Source organism: Prorops nasuta, unplaced genomic scaffold, assembly GCF_024137725.1.
Source record: "Prorops nasuta isolate Cenicafe-Biocafe unplaced genomic scaffold, Cenicafe_Pnas_1.2 PNAS00009, whole genome shotgun sequence".
NCBI lineage: Eukaryota > Metazoa > Arthropoda > Insecta > Hymenoptera > Bethylidae > Prorops > Prorops nasuta.
The window spans coordinates 7,132,765-7,149,930 of NW_027116806.1; the positions used below are offsets into that span (position 1 = coordinate 7,132,765).

General features: G+C 30.3%; 4 protein-coding genes across 9 annotated transcripts; 1 reads left to right on the forward strand and 3 right to left on the reverse strand.

Annotated features, from left to right (window-relative positions):
• Window positions 1-107: 107 nt before the first annotated feature.
• Window positions 108-4,347, reverse strand: LOC136776424 (E3 SUMO-protein ligase ZBED1-like). 4 transcript variants are annotated; one of them, XM_066731946.1, is made up of 5 exons: window positions 3,592-4,347; window positions 2,967-3,154; window positions 2,240-2,396; window positions 875-2,126; window positions 108-793 (listed from the first exon to the last, which is right to left on the reverse strand). In XM_066731946.1, the coding sequence occupies exons 2-5, from the start codon at window positions 3,066-3,068 to the stop codon at window positions 547-549; spliced, it is 1,758 nt and encodes a 585-aa protein (XP_066588043.1). In that variant the 5' UTR covers window positions 3,069-3,154; window positions 3,592-4,347; the 3' UTR covers window positions 108-546. The 4 variants fall into 4 exon arrangements, with proteins under 4 accessions (XP_066588043.1, XP_066588042.1, XP_066588041.1 ...); XM_066731945.1 differs by having other exon boundaries at window positions 110-793; window positions 860-2,126; window positions 2,252-2,396; window positions 3,592-4,346; XM_066731944.1 differs by having other exon boundaries at window positions 111-793; window positions 860-2,126; window positions 3,592-4,345.
• Window positions 4,348-5,335: 988 nt separating this feature from the next.
• On the forward strand, window positions 5,336-9,155 carry Dhap-at (dihydroxyacetone phosphate acyltransferase). Of its 2 annotated transcripts, XM_066731943.1 has the most exons (7): window positions 5,336-5,462; window positions 5,905-6,431; window positions 6,502-6,912; window positions 6,995-7,511; window positions 7,630-7,910; window positions 8,103-8,356; window positions 8,563-9,155. In XM_066731943.1, the coding sequence occupies exons 2-7, from the start codon at window positions 6,119-6,121 to the stop codon at window positions 8,896-8,898; spliced, it is 2,112 nt and encodes a 703-aa protein (XP_066588040.1). In that variant the 5' UTR covers window positions 5,336-5,462; window positions 5,905-6,118; the 3' UTR covers window positions 8,899-9,155. The 2 variants fall into 2 exon arrangements, with proteins under 2 accessions (XP_066588040.1, XP_066588039.1); XM_066731942.1 differs by having other exon boundaries at window positions 5,358-6,431.
• On the reverse strand, window positions 8,973-10,691 carry LOC136776426 (uncharacterized). The gene is made up of 3 exons (XM_066731949.1): window positions 9,435-10,691; window positions 9,181-9,356; window positions 8,973-9,122 (listed from the first exon to the last, which is right to left on the reverse strand). Exons 1-3 carry the CDS (start codon window positions 9,898-9,900, stop codon window positions 8,973-8,975), a joined length of 792 nt encoding a protein of 263 aa, XP_066588046.1. The 5' UTR covers window positions 9,901-10,691.
• Window positions 10,692-10,983: 292 nt separating this feature from the next.
• PKD (serine/threonine-protein kinase D3) lies at window positions 10,984-16,047 on the reverse strand. 2 transcript variants are annotated; one of them, XM_066731939.1, is made up of 13 exons: window positions 15,445-16,046; window positions 15,072-15,364; window positions 14,848-14,979; window positions 14,564-14,769; window positions 14,182-14,458; window positions 13,955-14,106; window positions 13,836-13,897; window positions 13,620-13,749; window positions 13,412-13,544; window positions 13,158-13,340; window positions 12,341-13,087; window positions 12,168-12,253; window positions 10,984-12,092 (listed from the first exon to the last, which is right to left on the reverse strand). In XM_066731939.1, exons 2-13 carry the CDS (start codon window positions 15,334-15,336, stop codon window positions 11,979-11,981), a joined length of 2,487 nt encoding a protein of 828 aa, XP_066588036.1. In that variant the 5' UTR covers window positions 15,337-15,364; window positions 15,445-16,046; the 3' UTR covers window positions 10,984-11,978. The 2 variants fall into 2 exon arrangements, with proteins under 2 accessions (XP_066588036.1, XP_066588037.1); XM_066731940.1 differs by lacking the exon at window positions 15,072-15,364 and having other exon boundaries at window positions 15,810-16,047.
• Between the last annotated feature and the right edge of the window lie 1,119 nt (window positions 16,048-17,166).

A 17,166-nucleotide genomic window follows, 5' to 3' on the forward strand; every position in this document is an offset into this window, starting at 1 on the left:
AACAGAGATTAATGATGAGATTCGAGCGTGTTATTTAGACAGCTAGACATGCTTTAAAAATAAAAGAATTAAAATTATTATTTCACTTTATTAAATAATTATTTTGCAAAAAGAGATTTATATACATTTACTAAATCTATATAAAATGTTTAAATTGTAAAATTATGCCGTATAATTTTATATTTAAAATGTCATCTTCAAAATTAAAATCGGTCGAAAAATATAAGTTAATTCTTTTGATAAAAATTGATTTTAACAAAAGATAGAAAAAATTAAGGTCAAGTTACATTTGACGCTAATATAATTAATGAAATACTTTATTGTAAGTTATTTTTGACTATTTTTTTCCTATATATTGAATTAGGCTGTATAACTTAAGGTGGCCACTCGTGAAAATTTGAAAACACGAGGAAATACAAAGACTAAAAACGTGCTGTAAAATATCTTTTAAAGAGCCTGTTTAAACTCTGTAAGCTTGAAGGAGTTGTATTTTGGATTTATATGAAATTGCAGTATCAAAAGTATTGTATTAATAATAATAATAGACTAAAGTTGCCAGTCTTCGCTAGATAATGATTCTAAAAAGAATAACTGTCGAAGATGTTGCGTGCTTAACCGGCATCTTGATTCTAAAATAATTCTCCCCGGTTTGGAGAATATTCTTTCTCCGGGAAACGACGTTGCGACTGCTGATAAGTATTTTCTTCCTAATTTACCTAATACCGTATTGTCAGAATTCCAGAACTGAATAGGACAGCTGTTTATATCAATTGGAGGCTGGACTAGGTAATACCTTAAACAAAGTTGTATAAGTAAATTATAGAGATGCAAACGTAATAGTATATATTAAGTAATATACCTTAAATCTACTTGCATTTCATTGTCATTGGAATGTACTGTGTCTTGTATTTTAATTGTATTCACTAACTCTCTGTGATACGACCAAAAGTCGTTTTTAATATTTGTGCTAGTGGAATTATTTTGGATTGGTCGTTTATGTAATTCTCTCGTATATAGAGCTCTCGAAATATTACCAATAGTTTTAAAGTAAGCCAGATCATTCTTAAAATGAATATTTTTAAATCTAGGATCTAATACTGTAGATATTGACAGAATTATTTCGTTTTCTATAAAATTAAATCCTTCTCGAAATTGCTCTAATAGCAGCTTTTTCATTTTGCTTCCAATTTCTGTTTTTGGCTGTAAAGCATTTAAAGAAGTTTTTAACGTATTGACTACTGGTATTGCTTTGCTTGCCATTAGATAAGGTTCTGCAGATATCGTTTTAATAGCATCGAGAAATGGCTTCAAAAGATTTACAGATTCTTTTACAGTTTCTAGCTCTGATGCTGTAATCATTGTTGGTGCCGTACGACACTGTAAAAGGATTTCTTTTATTACGTCTGACAAATCAATAAACATTTGTAACATGTTATATGTTGAAATCCACTGAGAACTAAAATATTGAATTAACTTTAAATCAATGCTAGTTTTCAACTTATCTGCCGCAGTGGTTGATCTTTTAAAATATGTGAAAATTGTTCTTATTTTATTGGATATACTTTTTATGACCGGTAGCTCTATAACTTTAGAGGGTATCAAGTTTAAGCTATTCCCAAAACATGCTAAGTATTTATCATTGCCAAATGCATCTTTAATGGCTTTTTGAATATGAGATCCAGCATTACTTACAACGACTACGATATTTTCTTTTCTAATTTTCCATTCATTAGTGACGTCTAAAAGCCATGTTTCAAAGTATTTTGCTGATTGCCTTTCAGTCAGTTCGGTAACACCGATTGTAACTGATTTATGCTGGTTGTTGAATATATAATGTGAAGTTACACCAAAATAGAGTCTAAAATTAAGTCGGTCTTCCCAAATATCTGTTGTCAAAGATAAATATTCAACACTTGAAAGCTCAGCTTTAATTATAGTAGATAATGCTTTATATTTTTCTTCCATTAGGTTTATAATAGTCTCCCTGCTAGGAAGTTTATACAAGGGAGCTACTGATTTAATAAATAATTTAAACCCTTCCTTTTCAATGGCCTCAAAAGCCATGTTATCCTTTGTAAGCATAAATAAAATCTTATTTGTAATTTCTGCTGCCCTAGAACCTCCATCTAAAATTATATTATATAATAATTGTAATTCACTGTAAGCTCAAAAGAAAAATTAACAAGTTTTATATCTAAAGTAATAATAAATATATATATTATAATTTTGGTAATTTTACCCTGTACGGAACTTTGTTTAAATTGAGTTGTATCAATTCTGAATTGTTTATTTTTTGTTGGCCCTTCTACATCTGAAGAAGTTGAAGCTGCAGATACTACAGAGGGAGTAGAATGTAATACAAATTCCATAGCAGCATAATTTGATTCATTTGGAACCTATTGATTTAAATTATCTTTAAATACGCATGGTCTTATGAAAAATTAGTGTATACTGTATGTATTATTATAACTTATAATATTTATACTCAGCTTCAAAATAAGCGGTACACTTAAAATTAAAAATAATAAACAAATTTCAAATAACTATATATCTCGGAAAAAAGTGAAGATATTAAAATAATGTTTTTTATAACATGTGAAATAACTAAGCGAAAAAAACGAATCAAGCTCTGCATGGAACCATTTCAAATAGAAAAATTTGTGATTTAAAGTACATTTGGATCGTCTACGATTTCTTATTCATATCATTTTACACTATTTTCAGCTGAAGCTATTTTTTAGCAATGTTTCAACACTTCACTTTTTTATCATCAAATTTTAAACAAAGTATAGAGAAAAATCGAATAACTATAATAAAGTATCTTAAAATATATACTTCATGTTTCACTTTGCATTTTTATAAATATTAATGTCTTCGCTTTTTATTAAGCTATTGAAATTTAGTTATTTGAAATTTTTTTATCTTTTCTGAAATTTTAGGTTTATTATTTGTTTTAAAAATATTACCGTGATTTTTCTTTTTAATGACTGTATATCTATATTGTTAATAATATCAGATTTTAGTTCCACATTATGTTTTCTCTCCAAATGAAATTGTTTGTTACTCATGTTGCCACTGCTTTCTACCTCCTTTTAGCAGATTTTATACTTTTACCCTGATGTCGTTTGCCCTAAGTATTTTCAAGCTGGTTTTGCTTTTAATGTAAAAAAAAACACATAAAATATAGTAATAGGCATAATATGAAAATTTTACTTAAAATTTCAAAGGTAAATAAAAATATAATTAATGTTAAGTTAAGGAAATAGTTATGTATACTATCGACGAATGATGTAGCCACGACAGGAGGTAATTGCCAAATTTATTTAAAAAATATGTATCGCTCCAAAAACCAATTCATGTAGTCTTTTACCCAAAATTTTGAAAAAGTTGATGACTAAAAATTATTCAACCTTAAGAGGGCCATATATGCAAAATACCTGTTTTTCAGGAATTATTTTCTTTGAGAAATCATTGGATAAATGAATTTAAAGCATATCGTGATTATTATAATAATCAATCAATATCACACCATGGCTAATTCGTTTTCATTAATATTAATCATTGGTACGAATTAATTAAATGGTCACTTACAAATAAAATCTATAGTGTTGGTATATTTCTTAGCGATTCAGTAGCTGGATTTGTCATAAATGAGAACTGAATTCTCAAATAATAATATTTCTGGAGATTCAATTAATGTTTGTTCACAAAATGTCCAATTGCCGGAACTTATTCGAACTTAGATATGGACAATTACAAATTTTATAAAATAACTTATATGTCATTAATAGAAAACATTAAGATTAATTAAGGCATGTTGACTCTTCTAATTGTTGCGACTGACTGATTAGCTGGAAGCTGAGATTTACGCGTTTTGCTATACATATATATAGTTATGGGTTTGGCTGAAGTTGTGTGTCTGTTACCCTTACACGTACACACACATACTCATTCACTTACGTATGCTTTCAGATCGAAATATCTCATAAATGATAGAAGAAATGATAAAATGCAAAGAGAATCTTTGAAAGCTTTTAATATAAACTATAAGAATGTGCAATAAAAAGTGGAGGTTTTATTATATAAGGAATGTCGCTGTGCAGGGAGCTTTTCAAAATCATACACATTTCATCATGAGGTAGCTCTTTTAAAGTAGGAGAGATCGGGGCTAAAAGTGACAGAGATAGGTTGTAATAGTGCCTATATGTTAAAACGAAATAAATTTTTAAGACGTTACAACTCTTAACTTGCACATAGAGACAAGTATATCGCGGTGCATGCTTTCGTGGTATTAATATTGCTAGAACGGATGTACGGGGCGGTCGTCCACAGTCCAGTTCGAGGAACGAAAGTATCGTGTAAGTCTAAAATTACGATGTTTACATTTTAGTATATCTCTTATCAGATGAAAATTTCTCTAAGCTTCAATGCTTTCCTTCAAGTAAATAATGAGTCCTTCGACGAGTAATGAATTGATAGTCTATGAACACATGGTATCTCTTTTATTATTTATAATAAGACATGTCTAAGAGGCAAAATCAATTTTTTCACCCGTTCTTCATAGCTTAATAATTATATGTGTGAGTCCAGTATAAAAACGTTGAAACTGGTACCTTTGGTGAGATTGTTAAGCTTGCAGTTCTCTTCAAGGTAGCCAGCAAAGTTAACATATCTTAGCTGACCAAGGTTAAATTCGTTGATAAGAGTATCTAGCCGCTCCTATTAATCCTGTGTTCTGGGAATCATCTCGTTGCATATACTTGCAGCTGTAGTATGGCTGATTTCACGTTGTCGAAATTCCCTGGTAATTCGATAATTAATTATAATATTGTAATCCATTAAATACAATTTAAGTTTAAACTGATTTGATGGTAGTAACAGTGTCCACTAAATGGATGATATTGTAGTGTTAATATGATTCACGTAAATAATCAATAAACCTTTTATAAATAAACATACATTTTTGCATTAGATCGGATTCCGAATTCGTATTTAAGTATATTGCAAAATTACTTTTTCCAGATATATCAAACCTATTATACTAGGAGAAATAAATAATCACTATTACTCAGAATATATATAAACATATCTAACACAAGAATAATATTATTAACACGATGTCCTTAAAAAAACGTACTAGATAAGGTGTGGGCAAACTATTCAAACTGAGACTTCGTCATGAAAATCAATACATACGTGCATGAGAAAATTTAATTTAAGTGATTCAAAGAATAAATCATACAATTTAATAAGCATATTCAAGAAGAGCGCCAATATTAATGTAACTCTGTAGTACTGTAAAATAATATAGATGGCACTATAATGCAACATGGAAGTGAACATGAACGTCATGAACATGGAATCATTGAAATCTAGTAGGAAACTGGGAAAATAAAATAAACACCGTTTTGAATCCTGCAAAAGTTAAATAAAAAAGAAGAAACATCATTCAACTTATGCCGGTAGTACAGCTGAGTCAAGCTGAGTAATGACTCAGCTTTGTTTACTCTTTTTTCCATTCCTAACTCCCTATTACTCCGTTGCTTGAAGCAGGTTGGGTGGTTGAGCCTTGAAGGGCTTGAAGGCCTTGAAAATCTTGAAATGCCTTGAATCAGCTTTAGCCGCATTAAGCCGGTTGAGCCTTAAAGTGCTTAAAGTTTGAATCACGAATAAGTCTTGAATGTTTTGAACTTTCTACTACAAGTTCAAGACGTTCAGGTTAGAATTCAATTTCTTCATTTTTCTCAAGAAAGGTGTCGGTGTCGTAGACTTCGTTGTCACTGTCGTCAGTGTCAGTCTTGGTAGATTGTAAAATGACATTTTTAACTTGAGATGGCTTGAGAGAAGTGTAAAGTCATGAATAAACATTAACAAGTAGGCATAATAATATTTGACATATTTTAGCTTTACGACTCTGCAGTGATGAACAAGTTACCAAAGTCCAGAAAGTTATGGTTATTCCTTCGAAGTACGCAGATTACTGCGGATGCTCAAGAAATATTTTTGTTGGCTAAAGTATTTCAATTAAATACTTAAAAATTAATCATATAATAATTTCAAATCAATTTTTTACATCTTATGATGATGTGCAGTTATCTTATTTTATAAGCTCTAATAAATGTTTAAGCTGAATATCAAGATAAAAACAGATATGAAATTTAAAGATATTTTATTGGAAAGAAGGAAAGATGTTGATATTTTATGGGCTTCACGATCAACAGAACCACTTTTACCACATATGCTTTCTGCAGAAGCAAAATATACCAGGGATAAAATAATAGAAAAGGTATTACAAAATGACAAAGTAAAATTAATGATTAATACTGTGGCTTTGAAGCGTCATGTAGATAAGTCTGTAATAGAAAAAGAGGCCTATTCTATGGTGCATGAAATGGCTAGTAAAGCTCATTTACCTACAGTGCGGTGGATAGGTAAGTTATAAGATCTTATATTAATAGCAATGTGTTTGATAATTTACTCTCAACATTTATCAAATTTTAGGATACTTTATGACAAAAGTCGTGAAAAGAATGTTTCTTAGCATCTATATTAATGAAACAGCTCTTCTTGAACTAAAAAGACAAATGCAAATTTCTCAAGTACAATATATTTATGTCCCTTCTCATCGAAGTTACCTAGATTTTGTTTTGTTTTCCTATATATTATTTTCTTATGACATGGCACTACCAAATATTGCAAGTGGAATGGATTTTTATCAAATGTATATTGTGGGAGAACTATTAAGAAAAACTGGAGCATTTTATATGCGCCGTACTTTTTCTACAGATCAATTATACAAAGAAGTATTTCGAGCATACATTAATGCTATTGTTACGCATAGTGATAGAGCAATTGAATTTTTCATAGAAGGTACACGTAGTCGAAATCAAAAAAGTATCCTACCAAAGTATGGTAAGAGAAATATTTTTAATCTAAAAGAAAAATATAAGATTAATAATAAAAATGTGAATCTATATGTGCCTCATTTTTATAGGATTATTATCAATAATATTAGAGAGTTTTGTACATGGAAATGTACCTGATATTCAATTTGTACCTATAAGTATTAGTTATGACCGTCCACCAGAAGAGCTGCTATTTGTTTATGAATTGCTAGGTGTTCCAAAGCCAAAGGAATCAACAGCAGGGCTTTTAAAATCTTTATCTATTTTACAAAAACCTCAAGGGCATGGCAATGTATTCTTTAACTTTGGTGAAACAATTTCTGCAAGGGACTTTATTGACATCAATGTTCGAAGAGAGATTATTTTGAATCCATATAAGAAATTACCCAATTTTATTATTGAAGATCTTGCTTATTCTATTATAGAAAGTCATAAAAAGAATACTGTTCTTACAGTCATTAATTTAGTTGCATTATTGTTAAACAATAGAATTCAAAATAATTTTGACATGATGTATACACTTGATGATTTAGTAGTAGATTATATATGGTGTAAAAATTTATTTATGAAGTATTTTGAAACAAAAATTGTACCAGAGTGCAATAGGTAAATTAATTTGTAATTTGTTTAGTTGAATAATAAAAAATATAAATACTGTAGGAATGTACCAATAATCATACCAAGTAACTAAAATTCTACCATTTTTAATATATTTGACTTTTAGCTTAGATGAGAGCAGTGCAGTTAAAGAAGAAATTTTAAAGTCATTGAAGGTGCATGAAGATTTAATAGTATTAGATAAATTAAATCAACTACGAGTCAAACAGCGATATGAAGGGAAAACAGATAAATCTTTAAAAGTAAAAGGTCATTCATTAACAGAGGAGGCAAAACGTGTAGCTGTGTCAGCTATCAATATAGCCATTTATGTAAATCCTACTTTGGCTTTTCTCATAAAGCCTGCTATTATTGTTGCATCATTAAAAGAACATGGGCTGAGAGTTGGTAAGTTTTGTGAACCTATAAATTTAAAATATATATATTCAATCTATTTGAATCAACAGACACGATAGTGTCTCGACGGCAAGTATAAACATATATCGTCGATCTCTACCGTGTAACTTATACAGCAAGCTTAGTCATTCTAATTTTTAAAATGAATAAACTGTGTATTACATGTATTATTTTAATTTGCAGAGGAAGCTTTTGAGCAATACACTTTATTAAGAACTTTACTCAGCACAGAATTTGCCCTTCAGACCAACATGAATAAGTCCCAAATTAAAATAGAATGGGAAGAGATATTGAAAATGTTGATAGAAGAAAACTGTTTACTAAGATCTAACAATGTACTTTATGCTGGCAACAATGTTAAATTATTTATTCTGCTAAACAATACTATTATTCCATTTATTGATGCAGCTTTAGTTACTTGTAGTATTTTATTTGAGGTAAGAAATAAAATAAAGTACATTTTTGTATAAAGTTTCAATCCAATTTTTTTATATGTTTGTAAAATTTATCTGCTTGACAAAAATTACATACTTCATTCAATTCTATTTGATTTGGAGCCTTATCAAATAGATTTATAAGAAAATTGAGACCAATAGGTATAAATACCATTAATTTACCATTTAAAGTACTCTATTGCTTTTAGTGGGATGAAATGAAAAAGGGCAATGCTACGCAACAAGAAATATTAATAGAATCTCAAAAACGTGTAGAAAGAGCAATATTAAATGGACAAGTGCGATGCCAACATCCATACTGTTTAACATTAGATTTATTTATATCAACATTACAAAATCTTTCGATTCAAGGTATTGTAGTACAATCTAGAGGATCATTACAATATACAGTAGATAAAGTAATGTTGGCCAAATTAATCAATGTTTTGGAGAATTTACCAGGTCAACGTCCGCCGTTCACCTATCGCGAATTTCTTCCTCTATATTTCCCATACACTTCGACCCATGTACAAGCGAAATTGTAACATTCAGTATTCGACAAAATTTCATATTCAAATTTTATTAATTTTTATTTCGGCTAATAATTTTTCTTAAGGAATTATTGAATATTCGTCATGAAATTATCGACACTGTTCAATATTCTTGCTGTATCATCATTAAAGTCATCCAAAGATCGTTTCCTTTTGCCATAAAAGAAAGTACTGCCATTTGTAGGTGGAGGTACATTGCTAATATTCCGGAAAAGTAACTGTAAAATAGTTATAAATAGAGTTTGTAATATTAAACAAAGATAATTTCTATATTACCATTACTAGTCGAACTAAATAAACAGCAAATGTAAGAAAAGAAATGGCCATGAGTGCACCCTCTATAGATGGAAAGCCTAGACCGCTTTCTTCATGTTCCTCATATCCATGATCGTAATAATGCTCGCCACCTCTTTTTCTACGGTGCGGTGACATACTTATTTGTAACTGAGTTTCTATTAAAAACACACAAAAAAGTCAATAATTAACTTTTATGACGTGCATTTACCATTTGGCAAAAAAATCATTCTTACCGATTTCTTTTGATACCATATGTTCAAAAGATTTGAGAAATTCAATCTTTCCTTCTATCGTCATTGACTGAGATTTTAATATACTATGAACATGTTGCATTATATCAATTGGCATGTACTCCAAAAAATCAGTATCAAATACCTTTTCCTTTTGGAGTAATAATTTTCTATCGAATGTAACATTACTTATTGTTTTACTTATAAAAACTGAAGATTCCTTTTGTAAATCTTCAGAAGTATTAGAATCTTTCTTGTCTTTTAATACCTCATTTTCATTAGTAGTATAATTAGGAACTTTATTAATACTATTCTTGAATGTATAATTTTTATTATTTTCTGTTGATAATTCATTAACTTTTGTAATGTAATCGTGTGAAAAGCTAGAATTTATATGCAAAGAAGGATAACGATCCTTGTTAGAGCCTCGCATAATCTTTGGTAATTGGTCATATGTTCGAATAGGCATTCTGGATATTAAAAATCATATAGTTATTATCTAAAGATTTTTCTTAATATATATATATATATATTAAGGTGATCGTTAAAGAATAAATTTCCGGCAGAACCACAAAAAACCAGTATTTGATGAGAAACTAGACGGGTAAAAGTTTAGGACTAAAAAATCAAAATAACCTGAACCTCATTGCTATCAAACGTGAGTTTTTTAAGCAATTTTAAAGTTCTTCAAAGATAGCTCTTTGAATATATAATCTTCAGAATTCCTTGAAAAATGCAGTTTGATAGTAACTAGATACTTTGTTTTTCGATATTTTCGTTCTAAAGCTTTAATCTCTCTAATTTTTCATGAAATATTAATATTTTAAAGTGTTTCGTCTAAAATTTACTTTTTAACGGCGCCGTTTTAATATATAAGTGTACCACTTCAAACGCTCCAGAGTGTCAATAAAAAAAAAGTGTGTATCCATTACTATAATAGATATCCAAAACTTGTGTAAAACCTTTCTAAACGCAAACAGTAAAAGGCTTTGGAAAAGTTTTATAGAAAAATTGAATATCCCTTATAATTACACAGGTACACGTCTTTTTTCATCTACACTTTAGGACGTTCAAAGTTACGGGCAGTCTATATAGTATATTTTACCTGTATATCTTTGTATTGTCAGAAAATTCTGGCATATCAATCCATTCACATTTAACGTTCATTAGTGTAAAAATTATCCCACATACTAGACTATAAAAGAGAAACATTTTTACAATTTTGAAAATTTAATGAGTAATAAATAATGGTGAAAGTAAGCAGCGTTTTTTTCTTTTTATGAAACCAAAATGCTTGCACTGAATGAACTACAAGGTACACACTAATATTCACTGTTACATTTAGGGGGAAGCATCCTTTGTGATACGCGTGAAGGAGCGTTATTATTTAAGGTAGGTGACTTATAGAAGTTAAAGAGAGCAAAACGAAATTACAAAAATTTCTTTATTCGTAAAGACAAAATCGGATGAAAATTAAAATGAAATACTTTATTCGATTGGTTTATATCTTGTTTTAATAATAAAATTGTGTATAAGATATTATAACAATAGGAAGTAAATATATTATTCATATATTATTTTTTACCTTTTTTGACAATAACTTCAATTATGTATCTAATTACATAAAACAATAATTTTATTAAAAATTTGTTCGATTGGAGTAAAAACAGATCAATATAGAGACTCAACATTTTCTTAAAAATACAATAATTATAAATGCATAAACTGTCTTAAATAGTTACTCGAATATGAATCTTTCCATTATAAATACGAAGCAAAATTTATCAACTTGCAAAATTAAATTTAATTATTAATCGCCATTCTTTTTAGTATTGACGATTAATTGTATCATTTTTTTCGAAAAATTAATATCACAAAGGGTTATAATTGTGATAGTCTAATGGAAGAGTTTAATAGTTTATAAGATTTTAAAAATTAAAGTTTACGCCGTAAATGTGCACGCGTATTCTTTTGCAGTATACTTAATTTACGTATAAAAAAGAAAATTAAAATATAGATAAAAATGTATGTAAAATATGGGGTTGTTTTTAGTATTTACATTAATATAATCCTACAGCTAGTCTATTTTATGCGTATAAATTGTCTAATAGTAAATGTTGTTAATAAAAATTTAAGCATATGATTGAATATGTAAATATACTCGCTACCATTTTGACGATACGCATCATAAATTGAGAATTCTGTTACATATATATTATATTCTTTCTCTAATTAAGCTAAGTCAGATAAAGCGTTAAAAAGTTGCTTCAAATTGATTTATACTAAAAACATGATATAAAGTATTTGACGAAACGACTGTTAATACAGGTAATAATAATGTAACATTCATTAGTAAAAGATAAAATTTCTAGCTATATCTTGTATATGAAACATTTGTAAATCCCAAAAGTATTCTTATGCTTTTATTTTGAGTCAGGCACGTATAAATCGCCGTAAGGTAGCGCGCGCATATCGCGACCAACCCTTATGTGGAGAAAAAGGGGTTGATAGATTTTCGATGTTTAACTCGGCAGACGTACAGCTTTGTCATGTATTTTGTTCGCTATATGCACTCCAACGAGCATCATCACTTTCATGGGTCAAATATCTATATCCTACCAATGTTTCCAGTTCCCTCAAATCACACCACGTTTGATAGTCCTGATAGTTAACATTGATTTTATAAGAGTACTCATTTTTCTTTTAAGATCTTAATAGAAAATTTAAAATACTTACTTGTAACCAAATATGTTGTAAGCTTTTGTCTACCGTGTATCTTTTCCTTTGTTTAACTTGCAGCAAATTATTAATCAAATCCGTAGCTAAAAGTTTAAAAAAAATAAGATTATTATATAAGAAGTTTCATAAGATAATATTAAGAAGAAATAAAGTTTTGGACGATATTCAACCATCCGATGAGATTTCCTTCCAAGGAGAAGGTGGGTACATGAAGGCAGCATTTTGAATTTGCTCGTTTATATCTTCCTCTTCATTAAAAGGAAATGTACCGCTTAAAGAAACATAAATAATTACACCCACGCTCCACATATCCAAAGATCGGTTGTATCCTTTATTTCGCAGAACTTCGGGTGCAAGATATGCAGGAGTTCCGACTACACTTCTTCGAAAACTTTTCTCTCCGATAATTCTTGCAAAGCCAAAATCACACAATTTAACTTGTGTAAATTCACTATCGCTGCTCAGTAAAACATTTTCTGGTTTTAAATCGCAATGTACAATGTTTTTGCTGTGCAAATGCTTCAACGCAATTAATATTTGCGTAATGAGAAATTTTGTTACTCTTTCCGTAAGGCGTCCTCTTTCGGAATTCAATATCATTTCCAGCATATCACCTTTCAATTTTTCCATCACAACAAAAATACGTTCAGGCGTTTCGAACATTCTCTCTAAATTTACTACACCGCTATGAGAAAGATTTTGTAGAATAGCCACTTCGTTTTTCAGCTGAGCTTCTTGTTTAGTAGGAAAGCGTAATTTATCAATAACTTTTATGGCTACTGCTCGATTGGTTTTTCTGTGTACACCGCCGTACACGATGCCAAATTGACCTGAGCCTAATACTTCATCAGGAAATATTTGATACAATTGTGATATATCCGTAACATTTTCTTCAGGTTCTGTTAATTGTTCTTGATCTATAAAAAATGTTCCCGATACCTTTTGTTAAAGAATGAGCTTAAAATTATGTCTTTTATAAATACTTACTGGAATGAGATGCAGTTACAGGCATAAGAGCCTGTCTAATACTAGTTTCCCATGATCTAGCTACATAAGCTCCTATACCACTCTCTGGGGAAGAGACTTGCGTGTAATTATCGCCATAAGATGGATCTTCTCCAACATAATAATCAATAGTGGCAGTTTTCAATTCAAAACAATGCATTCTAGCTGTAATAACAATTTTCAATTATTATACTGACAACAATTGATTTTAAAAAGGCAAAATAAATAATACATACGTGATTGTGGGGTTTTAGCTGTTTCAATAGCTAAAATTTCAGCCAATGGAATTTCTTTATAGTACTTTGAGCTAGTATTACTTTGGAACAAAGTTATAGCCTTTGTGTCTAGCCGCCAAAAATGTTTCTTCCTCTATAAATTTTACAAGTATAAGGTTTTACATGTTTTTATCAAATGACAAATCAAATCAATTAGAATACTATGTACCACTGGATCACGACTTGTAAAATGTACCATCCATCCTTCTTTAAGTACTTTTGAGCCGCGTCTTTTTGTGTGTTTTACACTTTGAACTATTCTCATTAATGGAATGTTACTACTTGGAGTAGAGCTACAACTAAATAAATATCAGGGTATTTTTTTTACAAATGGCATTACTTCAAATAGATACATCATAAGACATAAGAGCCTAAAGTGATATACCTTGATGGCCTGGATTTCTGAAGTTCGTCGTGCGTTAAATCATCACTGCTTGGTGCCTGTCCCTGAAAAATAACTACTTTTATTGGCTAATTTTCGTCTACTTAGGACAACTAACATACAAATTCATCAGGTGCTTTATTTTCACCAGCGGAGAAAGAACATTGGGGAGATGAAGATATTTCGGTATCACTATCAGCATCGCCTTCGTCATTTCTAGTATCACATTTTCCCTCGACTTCGCTACTAACGCCGCTATCGAGATATTCGTTGCCTGTAGAAATACATTCATAAATTCTTATTCAAACAATACAAAAATACTACGATTTTGCCAATAAATATAAAATACCTGCACTATCGCGAAAACTCTCTCCAGTACAATCCTTAGGAATTTTATCCACGCATTTCTTGTGAGCATTGTACTGACAATCTTTGCATTGAAGGCCCTGTTTAAATAGACCTCTTAATAGTTTTTTACAAAGTCCGCAAACGGTAGGCCGTGTATACGTATGTACTACAAATGTGTGTGGGATTTTTATACGAGTTGCAATTTCGCGCTCCACCCATACAGGTCGCCCACCAATGGGTGATTTAGATTGCTTTGGAGTTATAATACTTGGTATAGCCTAAAAAAAATATTTTGTTTTAGATTTTCATACAGTTCTTTTAAAGATGTATCATTTTATTTGCAATTATTTCAAAATTTTGGTAATTTGATTTTGTATTTGTACCAATGTACTGTTGCTCTGACTGGCACTAGGTGTGTTATTTGCACTGTGACTATCATCACTAATGCTGGTTAAGCTGCTGGTTGAACCTTGGCTTGGCGATGTTGGTACATTTAGCAATGTAGAGCTGCGTCGGCGTTGGCTCAAATCTTGTGAGCAATTATTGGGAACTTTGACAACACACCTTTTATGATAGTTTGTACCACATCCTGATGTAAAAAATTATTACATTAAAATGATTATAATATAATTATTTTCAAATTAAGTAGTCTTAACTAAGGAATTACCTTCACATTTTAAGCCTTGCCGAACAAGACCAAATAACATTTCTCCACAGTAATCACAAAATGTTGGAGCTTTATAGGAATGTACAGCTAAAGCATGAGGTCTAACAGCTACTTCTTCATTTGGCACTTGAGCTATAAAATTAGTAATAGAGTTTAGAATGTGTAAATGTAACTTCATAGATTGAAAATAGCACAAAAAATGTGTGATAATGATTATTTCTTACCAGTCAAAACTATTTCTACTAATGTTTCATCAACCACTTCTGTAGTATTATTAATAAGTTGTAAAATATTAGTTGAATTGTAATCATGCTTAAACAACAGCAACCTTTCGTATAAATGACTCAAGCCATGATCAGGGCATTTGTTATTAATAAATTCACATGCAAAATCTTTTAATGTCTTAAGTGTTAATGTACCGCTTTCAACAGTGACAGTATCACGGGTCAAACCAAATTGAAACAAAAAAGTTACTTCAATTCCTTCCATTACTGTTTTCTTAACTGTTTCAATATATCTGAAATATATTAATATATACATGTATATTTTGCATTGTCTTCACACTATAAACAATAGGAAAAAGATGCAAATAATCACATAGCATATATTGATAATTTAAAAAGAAAATGCAAGCTTGTATCATTGTTTAATTACTTAAATATTTTTGTTATTCAATTGCTCATTTATAGTCATGTTACCAAGGTAATGATCAGATGGAATGCTTATGTGCATTTACAAGTATTTACACTGCTCTTTTTGTATCAATGGATAATATCTCACAATATGCTACTTTTTTAAAATAAATATTAGCGTAAATAAAAGTTTTTTCGTTCGTTATGTAAGGTAGATAAAAAAGTTAAGCATAAAAAAAAATGTTAATAAATAATGAAGAAGAGCGTCAAATCCATGCTCGCACACATTTCTCAATGACATTTACAGTTATCTCCAGGTGACCGACCTACCAAAGTCAATTCTTTATCTTTACCAACCACTTATTGATTATAGCAAAGACTCTGCTATAATTATAGCAGTGCTTAAATTATTAAACGGTCAGCTACAACACATTCTATACTTTTCTACGAGAACATGATTACTTTCAGCACAATTAAAAAAGTTTAAAAAAAAATTCAATTGTAAATCACAGTAAATCAGATTTACAGTGTACATTCATCTCAATTAATCCGTACAGCAGTATACATATTTATATAAGATATCAATACGCCATCTGGAAGAAATGTACAGAATAAACTAAAAATGAATGTGAAGTACAGTAGAAGAAAATATTTCAAAATTTCGACGTATGTATGTCGTATGTTCCTCGGCTTCCTCAATTTCGGGGCACAGGCCACAGAGTGGCACAGACAGGGCCGTTCAACTGCATTCAACCCAGTTCAACCAGACGTAGTTTGAGCTAATTATGAGTTAAAATAGTATAGTTCGTATGATGGAAATTAACTAATAACTTAAGTTTAACAAGTTAAATCTCTGTTAAAGAGTTTTAGAATGAAATGGTATTCAGCAGAAAAGAATAAGTAATACACAAATAATTTTCAGTTATTAGCACGAAGAATTCTCTTTTTACAATAGTTGTAGATTTCTATTTTGTGAGACAAAAAAGAGAATTTCCTCTTATCCTTGGATTTTTAATTGACTAGAGTTCCAAAAAATAAGATGTCCACTAGTCTTTGCTGCCTTTACTCATCTCTCTTCTCATCATTACTAGATAAGAAGGGCAAGAAGGTCCAGAACCTAGAACTCGTAGAAGCATGACTCGTACAATGTTGTACATACAGTGCAAAACTATCCAGCGACCAGCCGTATGAAATGGTATGAAATATGAACGTAACAACTGGTTTGGATGCTGTCCTGGTTCGTGTTCTGTGGAGTGAGGACTAAATGACTTATTCTTTAATTTTGTTTTGGCATCATGTTTTTCGTCCAACTCTTGCTTGCTTTACGCCCTACAGAGCCGGAGCCGGTCACCCGGATTATCCGAGTAACCTGGAGTCAAAGCGGTAAAAACAAAAACGGTCAAAACTCTAATGCTGATGCATGGTTATAGTAACTCCGCAACCGAGTCAACCGACTGGCCTGCCTAATCCCTTATTTTGTAACCTAATTAGTTTAACTAAGATTTTCGGTTTTTTGAAAAACCAAAAAGTATATATATAATACTCCCATAAAAACGATGATCGGATGATGATGACTTTTTGGATAGAAACTTCATTAGTATGGATAGACTGAACAAGGCAAATTTAATTACATGAGTGTTTTCCAATTAGGTTGCACAATTAGCCACATGATACATTACATGTCACG